The sequence below is a fragment of the Tinamus guttatus genome, unplaced genomic scaffold (assembly GCF_059628265.1).
Source record: "Tinamus guttatus ecotype Peru unplaced genomic scaffold, ASM5962826v1 Tinamus_guttatus_pri_ptg000314l, whole genome shotgun sequence".
NCBI lineage: Eukaryota > Metazoa > Chordata > Aves > Tinamiformes > Tinamidae > Tinamus > Tinamus guttatus.
Genome location: NW_028288848.1, coordinates 4,531,933 through 4,546,691, shown reverse-complemented (window position 1 = coordinate 4,546,691; position 14,759 = coordinate 4,531,933). Strand labels below are relative to the sequence as shown.

Below are 14,759 nucleotides of genomic sequence, written 5' to 3'. Positions count from 1 at the left end.
CACACCTTCTGATTTTGGCTCTTCTGTAGCCTCAGCAAAGCAATGAGAGAGATTTCCCTGGGAGGAGCTGGAAGGAACAAGTACAAGGGTATAGTTGCTTGCGAGTTGGTTGTCATCCTTGAATGCAGCCCACTGTACTGAGAGCCCTTTTTATGGCAAGTTGCTCCTGTCTTTTTCCTTTGGATGTTCTGCTCCTGAGGGATTTCCCAGCTGCCTGAGAGGTTGTTGGATGGGGTCCCTGTAAGTGGATTTCACATGTGGGGCCATGATAGGGAGGAAAATTGCAGTTTTATAATCTTTCAAATGGAAAAATGTGTATGGGCAAAGCAGGTCATGTGGTGTCAGTCCTGTTTGGAAATCTCTGGGCTAGTCCTCACTATTGAGGAGTTTATTATCCCACTTTGAATTCTACAAGGATCTGGGTTTCTTTTTTTTTCCTTTGGGGGGCTGTTTGGTGTTTTTTTTTTTTTTTTTTTTTTTTTTTTTTGCATGAATGAGGAGTAAGAGGGAGCTAGTGTCACAGAAATTCAACTGGAGCTGAAGTAAGGACCTTCAGCAAAAGGATGAATGATGAAAATGATGAAATCCTGAAAGAGAGGGGGGGAAAAGAAAAGACTACTTTGACGGCTGAGAATTTCCACAGTAATTTTAACAAGTGGCATCTCAGTGGCAGAGTATGAGAAGGGGTCATTTTAGAGTCAAATGAAAGAAATAAGAGATAACGGGGAGAAATGCAATTATTTCTCATAACCTTTCGCTTGCTTGAGCATAGTTATCTCCTACAGTACAGATTCCTTTGTTTTGTTTATTTATTTATTTGCTTTAGTAATTTTTCTAAATAGGGGCGACCTTATTAAACCCTTCCTATGGCTAATTTTAGTTGTGGAAAATAGGATCTGTCTTTGCAGTAGATGAAGTGAGGATCATCCAGCTATTCAATACAGCATAGAGTTGCAAGATATTGCAAAATAATTCTCCTGCAGTATCTAGCTGCTCAGTTTGCCCTTAGAAAAAGCTTGGTATTGTCATCTCCTGAATCATTTTCATTGCAGTTGGAATTTACTGTGTACAGCTCTTCCTGCACATGATGGGTCATCGCTGGTAGTTATCAGACTTGGCTTCTTTGTTCTCTGTGTTCAAGGCTGAGAAGTATTTGCAAATTTGTTCCTCCAGAAAGTTAGTTTTCCTTCCAAGAAGGAACTTTGTGATGTATTAGTGATGTCCTTTTATTCCCCTTTTGTAATTTCATCCTTAAGACAGAGGTTTCTGACTGGTATACAAATTTTGCTGAATTTCTGAGCTTCTGAAATTTTCCTATTAATATGGTCTTTTTTCCCCTTAGAAAGAGAATTTAAAAGCCTGCAGTAGACTTGCTCTTCTGAGTTATTCTTTGCAGATCCCTCGCATGCAGTCCAATTCCTGCAGAAAAATGTTGACCTAATTTTATTTTTCCTCCGTCCCAGTTTGAATTTTTGGCAGACATCCTCCTTCCCTCCCACCCTCCCCCCTGCCCCACACACGCATCTTGTGGATATTTTCCCACCAGCTCTGGCTGCGGAGGTGCTGCTTTGCTTTTGTGTTATTCTGGGACCAGAGCCATCTTTCCGTGTAAGCAATCCGAGTGCTGCTCGGGATCATGCACTTTGGAGGTCACGGCAGGCCTTGCTTGTCTGCTCCTCCTCTTCCATCATGTTACCATGTGTCAGCTGCTGCCCAGTAATTACCCCTGTGCCAGCTCTCACCCGTCGGATTGATGTGAATGCGTCTTTCCAGCATCAGCTGCTTGTATTGTCTGGTGGGAAGTCTAATTTTGTGCGTAATAAATGAATTGTTCCTTTAAGTGCATATAGTCCAGCTGTTCTTGTTCACTTTATCTAACACCATTATTTGCAACCAGCAATTGCGCTCCAGGGTTGGCAGGCGGTTGGAAAACTACTGAGATTCTCTCCAGATGTTTGCCCAGGCCAGGCTACTAGCACTGATTTTATAGAAACAAAGAACATTTGATTTTATTTGGAAATAATTGCTATGTATGCTCATCGTGCTCCAATTATTTGTCTATGTTTGAGTGAGAAAGTCTCCAAAGCCCACAGCTCTCTCCATCTCTTCAGTGTGTTGTATGCTGGTTGTCTGTCTGTGCATAACATCTTTGGCATGCCACTTGCTGTGGTGGTGTACCCAGGCTGTTGGATGCTTGGCTGTTTTTGAGCTCCTGTTGAATCTCCAGTCTTCTGCCAGCTTCTCCCATGAAGGAAGTGCAGGTCAGCATGGGAACAGAAGCCCTAAAGTGAAATTCATCTCACCTAAATCACCCACCTGCCCCCCACCATGGGCAGCTCCCTCTGAACTGGCCCCTTTGAACTTCTTTTGGCACCCTTGGAGAGAAATGGAGCCTTCATGGGCAGGAGTAATAAGCAATTTCAGAAGTAGACCTTAGTGTGGGAATTATTCTTCAGAAGAGCTTCTTTTCCTCCAGCCTATAGACGCGTCCTGGCAACTAGCTCAGAGCTGGGCGACTAATAATAGGGTGTTGAATCCATTCCTGCTGGGTTCAGGTTTTTCCCTTGCTGTTCAGTCGTCTTTCTGATACCAATAAGTGGAATCTCCTGCTGATCCAGTTCTGAGAAGTTGAACTTCTTGAGCAGAAGCAGCTTTTTATACTTCTTTGACAGATCCCACAGGGAAAATAGGGCATCCAAAACAGGTGATCCCAGTCCCAGACAAGATCATCAAAGCAAGCAGAGTGTGTTGCCTGAGACCTTGTCCTGGAGAGCTGTGGCGGCACGGAGGTGTCTTCGTTCGTGGCATTGCTGATGTGGGTGTAAGGTCTTTCGGCCCAGCCCCATGGGCAGGACAGTGGTCCTGTTGTGTTGCCTCTTTTTTATGGCGTGGAAGGTGACCTGTGGCCTAAAACTCCCTTCCTGCTCTTCATCACTCACAAACGTTACTAGTATTAGACAAAAAGCTTCAAGGGCTTTTAGAGTTTGAAGAGGTAATATTCTGTCTATGGAACCCCCTTGTGATTCAGAGCTGTCCTGATCAAGGCCAGTGTGAGCCAAGGGCCTGGCCTGTGGCAAAGTCAAGCCGTGTGTCACTTGGGCTGCCAAGGTCTCCCAGAGACTGCGTGTTCGTAGTTAAACCCAGGACTGAGTCAGTGGAAGTGATGTCTGGTGTTACAGCCCTTGAGTGCGGAGCAGTGTCCCGCTCCTTGGAGGAACCTTTTCAGTGAACTGTCTTGGTCTATGGGCTTTTCTTTCTGTTAAACTTCGGCCCTAGTGAGACCCCTGGTTGCCCTCAGTTCTCAGCACCTGTTAGATCTCACATTTCCCAAGGCTGTGGCAGCATCGTTCAGCTGGGGTGACTTCAAGGCCCAATGTGAAGGCCAAGAGTTGCCCTTGGATCCTTCTCCAGGCTGCTGCTTTCAAGGCAATAGCTCAGGTGCTCCATTGTTCCTGAAACACATTAAAACATATATGTATTTGACATGCAGTGCTAATAGAGTCTAATTCTTGATACAATTCACCTGTTGCCCACTGCATGGGTAGGTGGGATTTATAAGCATCATTCAGGTGGGCTCACAAGGGAATTTGAACATCAAGCACCCATTCTGCGCAGCACCTCAGCCTTCAGCAGGCTCTTGGGACGTGGCTATTCAAAGAGGGGCAGAGGTAGCCAGGCTGAGTGCAGTGACTGCTTATGCTGGGCTCCTTGAGTGGCAGCTGTAGGAGGCTGAGTTTATTTGCATGTTTAGAACTGAATTTTGTCATCCTTGCCTCAGAGCCAAGATTTCATCCTTCCGTTCTGCGTCCTGCCCCTGAGCTGTTGCCTCGTCAAGTCCTCTGGGTGCCGCTCTTCAGCTCTTTCACGTCATGAGCATGAACTTTCACTGAGGACGAACCCATACAAATATTATGACCCAGAGTGGAGTTAATTTTCCATTCATCAGAACAGCTCAAATGACACATGGGATTTGCAAAAAGGGCATACCCTAATGGTGCGCCCTCGTGGTACGCTGAAATCCATCCATCATGTGAGCTGATGTGTTGCAGTTCTCTGGGAGGTAAAAATGCCAAAGATTATTTGTCTCTAAAGAGCCAGGGCAGAGCTCTGAAAAAGGAAAAACTTGGCACTGAACAAACCTAATTTCCTTCCATCAGTTGGTATTCAACCTCAGGGCAAATTAATCTCTATTGAAATCTGCTGTACTTGCCACCAAATTTGTTTCCTCTAAAAGCATCTTTTAAAGGGAGAAGGTTGGTGAGCAGAAGGTATATATATGTGTGTGCATGTGCATATATATATGTCTCTATATGATCAATTTTATGCTTACAAAAAGTTTTGTGTGGGCTTTTTTTAGTAATTTGCTTCTGTAAATAATAGTATACAAGTAAACAAGGCCAGAGAGGTTGTCAGTAGCTCGGTCTGTCATACAGCTTCAAGTCTCAATCATTTTGCTTCTGTTTAAAATTCAAAGTAGATGCCTAGAATTAAATAGGTGAATAAATAAATAGAAGTTCTTCAAATGAATAATATCCTCCTTATCACTTTATCTGAATTCACCTAAAGGCTGCAAGTTCAATTTAATTCTTCTACCATCCGCCAGCCTGAAATCTAATAGAAAGAAGAAAAATAAAAAAACAATCCCTGGCAGCTGGGCTCTGGTTCTTAACTTGATAGAGAGAAGGATGTTCCTTGAATGAGACGCCGTGGGAGAGATGAGTAGCTGGAAGGAGATTGTGATTCTTGCCACTGAGCTGTCCACAGCTACCGCTGCTGTAGCGCTGCAAAAGAGAAAGAAATGCTAGGGGCAAAAGATAACAGAGAATCCAGGGAAATGGCTGTATTTTGCTAATCCTTTTGCTCTTGTGGTGAGAATGGTCGATGTGTTCCAAATGCAGTCAGGATGCCAGGGCCGCTTCCTCGCGAAGGGGAGTTAACTCGGGCTGCGCCGCCTGGCGCCAGCGGCTCGAGCAGCCCCGCGGCTCCCCTCAAGCTGCCCAGGCCGTGAGAAGGGGCTGCCAAGACACTTGGTGCCACACTGTAGGCAGAGCCCCTGGCGGGTGGAAAACCACATCAGGTGGCCCAAGGAGTGTTGCTGCCAGGCACCGTGCTGAAGGCTGAGCTGTGGATTTTCAATTATTGTTTTTTAAAATTTTCCTTAATCAGGATGTTCTCTCAGAAAGTTTTTTAAATATTGATGCTGGCTTCATAAACCCATCCTGGAATTTGGATAAAGAGTTTTCTTTTCCCAGCTTTTTTGGTTTAAAAAAAAAAAAAGTGATGCTTTATTTATTTATTTATTTATTTATTTTATCTCCGGAGAGTTCCTTTTGGAGCAGGGGTTTATCTAATGACTTTTTGTCTAGGCTTATCACTGTGATAAGTGATCAAAAAAGGAGAGTCGGTCCAGATAATGTATAGTTTTGGTGCTGTATCTTATCTGGTGACAAAGAAAGAAATAAGGCTAGATAGGACTACACAGATCGTGTCTGCTCCCCTGAAGAACACAGGGCAGAAAGTCTTACTTAATAATTCTTACCACAAGCATCCTGGCGGTGGCTGAAGTGAAGCCTGCATAAGTGGAGCCCATCTTGATAGGAGGATTGGAAGGCACCTGCTTCCATCTGTTTTGCCCTGATGTGTTTTATTTGCTGGCAGCTCAACTTCTCAGTGGCAGAATTAGGACTTCACATTGGCAGGAATACAATGGGCTAATTCTTTTGTCTTTACACAACCCAATCGCGTCAGGAGTTTGATAGGGTGTGAGCTTTAGTTTTTGGCTTTTTTTTTTTGGCTTTTTTGGCTAGGTGTACAGTGCAGCAGTTTGATTGCAGAGGTGAGTGCAAATACAGAAGGAATGAATCAGCTGCCTCAGGCTTCAGACACTTCTCAAGCAGCCCTGCCTCATCTCCATTGATAGGATGGTTCTGTGGGCCAGCTCCGGTCTGCCTGCTGGATCTCTGCTCAAAACTATTACCCATTAAAGAAACTGTAATATTCAGTGCAAGCACATACAGCTGATCTTTCCAGGCACACGTAGCCATCCATCACAGTTGTTCCACAGTACCTATCACCGGGTGGCAAACCCTTCTAATCTGACCATGGACCTGTCTCTGATTCCTAAATCCACATACTCAAAATCAAATGCACTGCCTTTGCTTACATGCTGATGTTTTTCTATTAAGGACTTACAGTTTGGATATTATAAGCATATAAGTTTCTTGACTCTATTGTCTTTTTAGCATGCAATCAACCTTCATTTTATTAAGCTAGAATTTATTTAGATGAAGTTTATTTGAAATCCTGTTCAAAACATTGCCTATTTTATTATTATTTCTTTGTGATCTCATCGTAAAGCAGAGAGGCTATTTCTCAAAGGGAATTTTATTTCTGGAAAAAAGATTGCTCAAACTTGGAGGAAAGGCACTTACATATGATTTGATTATGAGTGAGTGCACTGTGGGTGATTAACTGTATGGAGAATGGTGTTGTTTGTGGTATTAAGTAGAGTATATATAAAAAGCATACATCTGAGACTTAGTCTGGAGCTGTACTGACATTTGGTTACACTACAATTGTGCCATTTGTTAGCCAAGAAGACACAAAATGAGCATTAGATTGAAAATTTGCCTTTTAAGAAGAGTCACTTCACTATCTTGAACATTTAAGTAGATTGATTTCCAGCGTATCTGAGAATTTAGACCTTGTTCTGAAAATAGGAGTTGTAAATTAAGAGCTGTTTTCTTTCCCACACAGAAAAGAGATGTAATCCTCATCTTAAAAATGAATAATAAAATGACCTTGAGTGTGAAGTCGCTACCTACCACATCATAGTTGGGCTAACTAATCTGATTTGCCTTTTATCCCATTTGATGTTAGGAATTTATGTGCCATCAATCACCACCTTCCTGTTGGGCTGAAAATGCCAGGGGAGCCGCCAGCTTTGTCATATGGCAGCAGGAGTGAATGTGTTGACAGCTGAAATCAGGAAGCACAGAAATGTGTGAAAAGGTTTTGGAAACACCAACCTGCTTTTGAGCCTCAGTAGTTCCGTCTGGGTTAAATGTGTGAGGAGGCGATTGCCTTATTAGCCTTCCCCAGCAGTGAGGTTGATATATAACTGTGCAGGACAATCCATTTCTGCTCCTTGAGCTGATTTTAATCCTTGATGGAGCAGCAGTCCTTTCTGTTCTTCCTCAGAATTTATTCTCCTTCTGTTTCTGTCTTTCAGCTGTACAGCTCCATGGACTTTGGAAGAAAATGGCAGCTCATGCAGGAGCGCGTCACTCCAAACAGGTTTTACTGGTGAGTTGTGCTCTCCAGCTCTGCTTGTTTCGGGCAGGTCAGTGAGGGGAGAAGGGCACCCAACCTGGATGATGAACTCTTTTACCTGGGCACTTAGTTGGTTTTAATTCTAATGAGTGTCACTTGCTCAGTTCATGGTAGATCTCTTGCAGTCCTGTAGCTGAATGCTTCCACGTTTACGTGTTTCTTGTGCCTTATGCAGGTAACTGTGAGTCTTTAGATAATTACAGAATACCGACTTCACTATCCTTATGGAGCTACCTAGAATAACACTGAAACACTGCCCCAGTGCTTCAGTGGCAAAGCTGCAATCATTAGATTTCCTGTTTATTCAGTTCTTTAAAGAGTTATTTTAGCCTACAGCACAGTCTTAATGCAGAGCCAACCACTCCAAGCAGTCCCTGTATGCAACCCTTGGGAAGAAAGGATGACTCCAGCTTTGAATCACCCTCTGATGAGCCAGTTTCTTTCTGTTAAAATCCCAGGATGTACATACCATTTTGTAAAAAAAGTTGGTCTTTTCCCTTTCCAAGAGCCAGGGAGACTGTCTTAAAAGCAGAAAATTAAACAAGTGTCCAGACACATCCATTTCAAATGCTCCTTTTCCCAAACTTCTATCCACCATGTGAAGATCTAAGAATTGACTTTAAAGAGAAAGAAAAAGAAGCAATCAAAACACCTTCTTCTGCTTCCTCTGGAGTCCAGTCTAGTAGTTGGGGCTTGAATCAAATTCTCAACATTGCAATGTCAGATGGTGGAAGTGTGTGTGTGCATCTGTGCATAATTTAAGAAATGTCCAGTCCTTCAGGTTAGAGAGGATGGGAATGTTAGAGAACTAGAGACCCTTATTTTGGAGGGTCGAAGACAAACCACGGCAGATGAGCGATAAGAACGTGCGTGACCAAGAGGAGGTAGGTGCTCTGTGAGTGCATCTCTCTGTGTCTGCACAGCACAGCTGGTCCGGTGAGACAATTGTACCTAGCCTTTCAAAGAGACTAGCTGAGTTGGCTTAGAAGGGCGATTTTCTTGGAGAAGAATACTTAAAGGTTGAGCTGACCTGGGAACAAAACTGTATCTCCTTCTGAAGGAGAAGCTGTTTTCCCCCTTAGTTTCATGTAGTAATGATTGATAGAAGTTACCTGTTTATCTGAGATCATTTGACACCCAAACCTGGAGTTAGTTTTCTACAATCTACCTGATTCTTTACACAATCCTTTGGGTGTGTAGTTCGAATGGTCTTTTCTTACACTGCATTGTACAAAGCCTCTCTTTCAAGTGTCCTTTCTCTTAGGAAATGCAAAAGGCTTCTGCTGTTAGGGCTCATATGACATAGACCTGGAAATCTTTACTCAGAAGCAACAGAATCCCATTGAGAATAAACTTTCCAAGAGAGTGAATTAGGTTGTTACCAGTGTGAGAGAGATTTGAACAAATTTGTAGTGCATGGGTCAGAAATGCTGGAATTTTGGATCATAACAACGCCCCTTAGCTGTCCGGTTTATTTCTTTTTGCCTTTCTTTCTTTCTAAAGCTGTAAAATGTGATGTCTTACAAGCTCTGGCCTGCAAGATATGTACACAAAAAGAAGTGCAAGGAGAGGAGTTTAGCCTTGGGAATTTGATTATTATATTTATTGGGCTGTAGAATAAGGAAAAGGTGGATATAGTTCTAAGTTTCAGAGCGAAATGAGCTACTATACTGTGGGGTCCATCAGCCTATAAAATACTACATTATCATTGCTACATTATGTCCTGATTAAAACTTGTGGTGGAATAATAACAATAGGGTGATGCCAAAATCAGAGGTGAACTGCTCATTTGTGCTTCTCTGCACCATATATTAGTAGAGCACAGCTGAGCCTCTGCTGCCAAACAGGAGCGCCTTCATCTGATTTGAATGCAGCTGGCAGCATCGGGGGCAGCCTTCATCTGACGTTTTTTCTTTCCAAACATGAGCTTCGTCTCTCAAGCTGCTGGGGTTGGATTTGTGAAGACTGTAATCTTCAGCTGGTTCATGGGATCAGTCAGCCTGACAGGGAGCAGGCTTATTTTTCTCACGGAGACCTTTCCAAAGGCTGGGAGAACTCGGGCACAGAGATTTAAGGCCAGGAGGAAATTATAACTGTGTCAGGGTTGGCAAAATTGGAATGTGAATTTTCACTAAGTTGAATGAGCAAGACCTCTTAGGTGTTCACAGACACTCTGTGCATTTTGCTGTGGGTACTCTGAAAGGTTCTTTCTGCACTGCTTTCTTACTGCGCAAAAATAAAACCCAGTCCTGATGTCTGGCTTCATACCCTGGCTCTTCAGTTCTTTTCCTTGGTCGCACATTTCGGTGCTAGGCAGTGCTTCATCGTCCTCATCCCGTTTGGATATTGCACGTAACTCAGTTTGTGGAATATCTCTCGCTAGTTCCCACAGGCAGCTCATAGCTTGTGCATGAGCTGAGATTCTTGTCTGGGCCGCTTGTAGTTATAAAAACTAGGATTTGAGATCTTAACTTCTGTAGTAGTGATTCATTCATTAGCTACTGCCGCTGATGGCAATGGCAGAGCTTGAACAGTGGGTGTTACTTGCTGTGAGTGCGGGCATCCAAATTTGGTTCCCATGTGCCTTGGTCTCAGAGATTTTGATAACATTGGAACCTCTAAAGCTGGAAATAGGAGCTTAAGCTAATGTTAAACAGAAATTCCCAGATCGCTCACCAATCTGTATGAAGTGACTCAAATAAACTTTGCACCTATGCTGTTTTCAGTTGGAGGCCTACTCAATGTTCTTTTCTTTTAAAGCACATTTTTGCAACTCCCCCGGGCCCTGTTCATTTTCTCGCAGTGTATATTAGACACCTGTGCTGACATGTGGAGGGATATAAAAAATATGGTCCATATTTTGTACTGTAGAAATGCTGGGGAAGTTTCTGCATTTGTGAAACACATGGTTTGCCCTGTGCTGACTAATCCTGGCTCTGCTCAGATAAGAACTCAAAAGTCTTGAATTGTCCTGAAGTTGCTTCACTGCCCCTGCCCTTTGCAGAGGTAGGACAACAGGCCGGAGGGAGGACAGTTTTGTTAATAGAGCATCCCTTCTGCCTCGTGTAGTCCTTTGCTGGACCACAACTTTCTCCTGCCACCTTGGGTAGCTCTCTTAAGTTGCCATTGCCTTGCTCCCTGCTACATAAGGCAGGAATGGGGGAGTGTTTGTTTTGTTGTGGGCAATGAATGAAGTGCTCAAATACTGTGTTATCAGGGGCTACTCAAATCTGTGTTATCAGGAGCTATTGCATATCCATGCATGGATTAAAAATAATGAAGGGCAGTAGGGAGTTGAAAGGTGCTTTAATGGCATATAAAGTCCTTTTATTGTCCTGCTGCTTAATTCCTTAAAATGGGGAGTTCCACAAGGTGACCTGTGTTTTCTGACTGATCAGCTAAATGGCTGTGAGCATCATCCGCTGTCCATCTGTCCCTGGAGGGCCTGCCTGTATTTGCTGAGCTCACAGAGCTGGCGTGGAGGACAGAGCTCTGCTCCTGGGGACACCCTCTTCCTCAGCGCCTGTCTCGTGCTCCGTGCGGGGGGACCCGTTGTCTTTCCTGCCTCTTGTTGATGCAGGGGAATAGGAGACACTTCATATGAGGCTGTTTTCCCTTTGTTTTACCTGATCCGTATAGACATTTGGCCTTTTGTATCCAGCCTGTTTTTTTAAAAAAAACTGCCATCTGGGAATTTGGGTGATTCTGACCGAGAACAGTGGGGAAAACCCATCTGTGTGGGAGGGAGGTAGAAATCTGTGCAGCATTTCTGTAGGGCACAGTGAAATTTGTAGCACTGAGGAGGTCAGTGCCCAATAGGAGTCTGATCTATAAAAGACACTGCAACATAAACTAATTATGTAAGAGCAGGATGGAAAACACCAGGAAGGCAGGAGGGGGGAGCAAGAAAATAGGACATGCCCTAATCTGCCTCTAAGAAGCAATGTTTGTATCACAGAACAGGAAAAACCTGGTGTAACAAGCAGTTTTTCAATGTACTGCTGATTCCTTCACTGAATCTCCCGAGTTTTTTTTTCCTCTCTGTGACAGCCAAGCAGATATCTAGTTGTTTTGGTATCCGTGCTTGCCAGCCTCAATCATTTTGAACTCTGGGGATGAAAATGGGAGAAAGGAAGAGCTTCTACACAGACCAGGCTTTGGATGTTCAGGGTTATCTCTCACAGTTGTTTGAGACACGAGGCAGCAAATTTTCTCTCTTGAGGACAGAGTTTTCGGGCCTTCTTGTAATTTTTTTGAATATAAATAGTGATAAGAGTAGCCATTTTTTTCTGTTCTCTTTTCAGCTTGAATTTCAGGAGGACTGTTGCAGAGACTGGTTTGGGTATCTGAGAATATAGCAGGCACAGCCAAGGGGCCCTAGGTCATGATCTGCGCTTAGATGTGCGGGTGGGTGGAAGTCGGTCTCTTAAGTTTTTATTTCCTCATTTCTGTGGCAGCACTGATATTTCCTAATCCCAGTGCCCATTCAGGTCCCTGCGGACTGTCTCAGCAGCAGGTCCACAAGTGACCTTTAGATACAGCTCAGGTTAGCTTTACTTGGCTTGTTTGCCAGTAGTGAAATGGTTATTCAAATATGTGCCTCTCTCTTCTGTAAATCCCACTAATCATTAACTACCAGATGGTGTCATTGCATAGTGCTGGGGAAACATCGCTCGAGTTTTTACAGCCAATTTTAGCGTTAAGAAAACATAGCTTTGTAAATGTCAAATTGACTATTAAGTAATCCTGCATTTGAGTTTTTCAGAATTAAAACAATACAATCTTTGGGGCTGTGGAAAGAAGGAATACTTCCAGGTTGGCAACCAGGGATAACACCACCTTGGCACCATCGAGGCGTGTATCCAGTGGCCGCTCGTTAGTGCATGGAGAACTGAGCAGGGATTTTTTGGCAGGTGCTGCCACAGGCTCCTGTGACCTAATGGCTCTTTTCCCGCTGTGAAGGGACTTGGCCCACATGTCCTGTGGGTGAGAACATTTGGGAAGGGCTCTACCTGCTGATACCGCTGACAAAACTCTTGAGTTTGTTACTCAAGCCACCATGACCATGGAATGAACTACTTAGGTTGAAAGCTAAGTTTTCAAAGTCTGTTAGGGATTTTGGCCTCAGATCTGGCAATTAATGTTCAGGAGAGAGGAGATATTTTTTTAAGAAGCCTTGACATACATTGAAAGATTTCCCTGTAAGGACACGTTATTTAGTTAAGAATCGCAGCACCATGCCAATAATAAAAAGTAATTTTATTTTCCTTTTCAATTAAAAGATGGGCAAGCAAGGCAACTGTGAGATTAGGGATTTACTTTTCAGTTTGTATGCCTGTAGTTGGTGTAGTTGGTAGTATGGTTATTTACTGTGTCCCAAGTGTTAAATCCTAGCTGGCTAGCTTGTGATTACATAGTAACTCAGTGGCAGAGATAGGAATAGAACCTGGATATAAAATTGGATTTTTTTACTGACTGAAACAGTGTTTATTTTTGTTGCAAAAGCTGCAGGTCAATAAAAATATTTTATGAATCCATGTCAATATTATCAAAATATTTCTCTCAAACAATTGAACAAAGTAAAATCTCAAAATGGTTGAAACTTTTATGACGGCTTTTAGAGAGACTTTTCATTTTGAAATATGATTTCATTCTGCAATATATGAGCTTTTTAAATTAAAGGAGTCTGTATGGAATGACTCCAGTCTGAAACAAAGTGTCCACATAAAGTTGACATAGAGGGGGTCCTGACTCGAATTCAGATCTTTGCCTTTTGTGATGCAAAGCAGCTGTGCGTCCCTGATCTCTAAATTAGATGTTCAGTACATTCACAAAGTATTCTTTCATGCCTATGATCAAGTAGCTTGCAACAGTCACTCTCAAGGCTTGAGAAATATTTTTAAATTTTATATTCTGCTTCTATCCATGAACATATTTTTTCCTATAGTTAATCTCTTTTTACTATTCTTCCAAAATAGGCTGCTCAGGGTTATAGCATGGACCTTGTGATGGATTTCATGGATGTCTAAGAGACTGTGAAATCCTAAATGATTCTAGGAAAAAAAAATCCTTCAGTAACTGTCTCTGCAAAATAATGCAGGGCTATTTTCCACTTTCCACTTAGAACTCATATATACTGTTGGTGATTGTGATTAGGTTCATGTTCACTGTACATTTTCATTTTTTATTTTTTTAACTAATTTAAGAGAAATTGACAGAAATTTCTTATCTAGGAAAGCACTTTTGTAGAGGAAAGCAAAAAAAAAAAAAAAAAAAGTTATACTTCTGGAGAAATATTATAGAATACTCCTTACTTTACATGGGACTAAAACTAAGAGTATTTAGGGAATTCTGGTATATATTTGCCCTCTCCATTGATTTATTGTTCCAGTTTATAAAGGAAAAATGATTAATTAGTCTTTCATATTATGTCTTTAAGCCTTAAATGTGGCATTTAGGGAAGTTGTAAAGGATATTCCTTGCCCAACTCTGTTGTCGTGTGATGGTCTTACAGATTGCTTTTCTGAGAAAATAATTTCTTGATCTCTTTTGGAAAGTCCTATGGATGCCATACTGTCAAGCTTCCTGGGTTCAAAACTTTTACAAAACAAAAAAGGTAGCCAGTGGGCAATAAGAAATGGGTGTGACCATAGGGGAAATAATTAAAATATTGTAGTCTCTCCTTTAAAACTGAGGAACTAGATAATAAACGAATTAAAAGAAAAGAGGGGTAATAACAGTAATAGCAGGCTCAGAAAACATCCATCACCATCAGCGATACAACAGCAGCCAGAGCTGCCCCTTCCCAAGGCGGGTGTAATACCCTCACAGAAGGCAGTTTTGGAATAGGTTGCCCTTGAGGAACTTTCCTCTCTAAAATTCTCTTTCTTTTGAAAGATGTCATGTCTTGCAAAGGGAGGAGTTACCCCTCTCCACTAAGGTGACTCTGGATGTCCTGAAGTACTGTCCAGTTTTTAGAATTTCTGCTTTGTTGTGATTTTAGCCATATTTACGACTCTAATGTACTGTGACTAACAGTGCTTTCCTCAGAGACTGGAAAAGTAAGGGCTGAAATATTTCTGCACATTGGTTTTAAATTTGCTGCCTCCCACTAAATGTCACAGTCCAGTACAGCAGTTAGAGCTTGCAGCCTCCAGAAGCCCTGTGTTTTGGTCTCTCATCTGTTAAGTGTCTTGATGTCTGAAGAGCCAGTCTCTTCTCTTTTACCCCATCCAGTTGCTAATCTTGAGTCACTTGGTAATCTCCGCATGGTTTTGGGACTTCATGTCTGAGCCTGCAGGAGACCAGGTAGACCCCACAGTGCAAGGAGGACGGTGAATGTTTCTCTCAGTTAAGGTTGATCCCTGGATTTGATCTCAGTGCTGTGGGGTAGCGTGTGTTGCCAGGCTCCTTTTCCTTCTGATGCA

The 14,759-nt window shown here is 42.7% G+C and overlaps 1 protein-coding gene across 1 annotated transcript in view; it reads left to right on the top strand.

The window, feature by feature from the left end:
- The window catches only part of SORCS3 (sortilin related VPS10 domain containing receptor 3), a 261,932-nt gene that overhangs the window by 160,169 nt on the left and 87,004 nt on the right, over positions 1 to 14,759 (top strand). Inside the window, exon 5 of the mRNA XM_088528640.1 lies at positions 7,232 to 7,305. Coding sequence (XP_088384766.1) covers positions 7,232 to 7,305 — 74 coding nt within the window. The remainder of the gene's footprint in view (positions 1 to 7,231; positions 7,306 to 14,759) is intronic.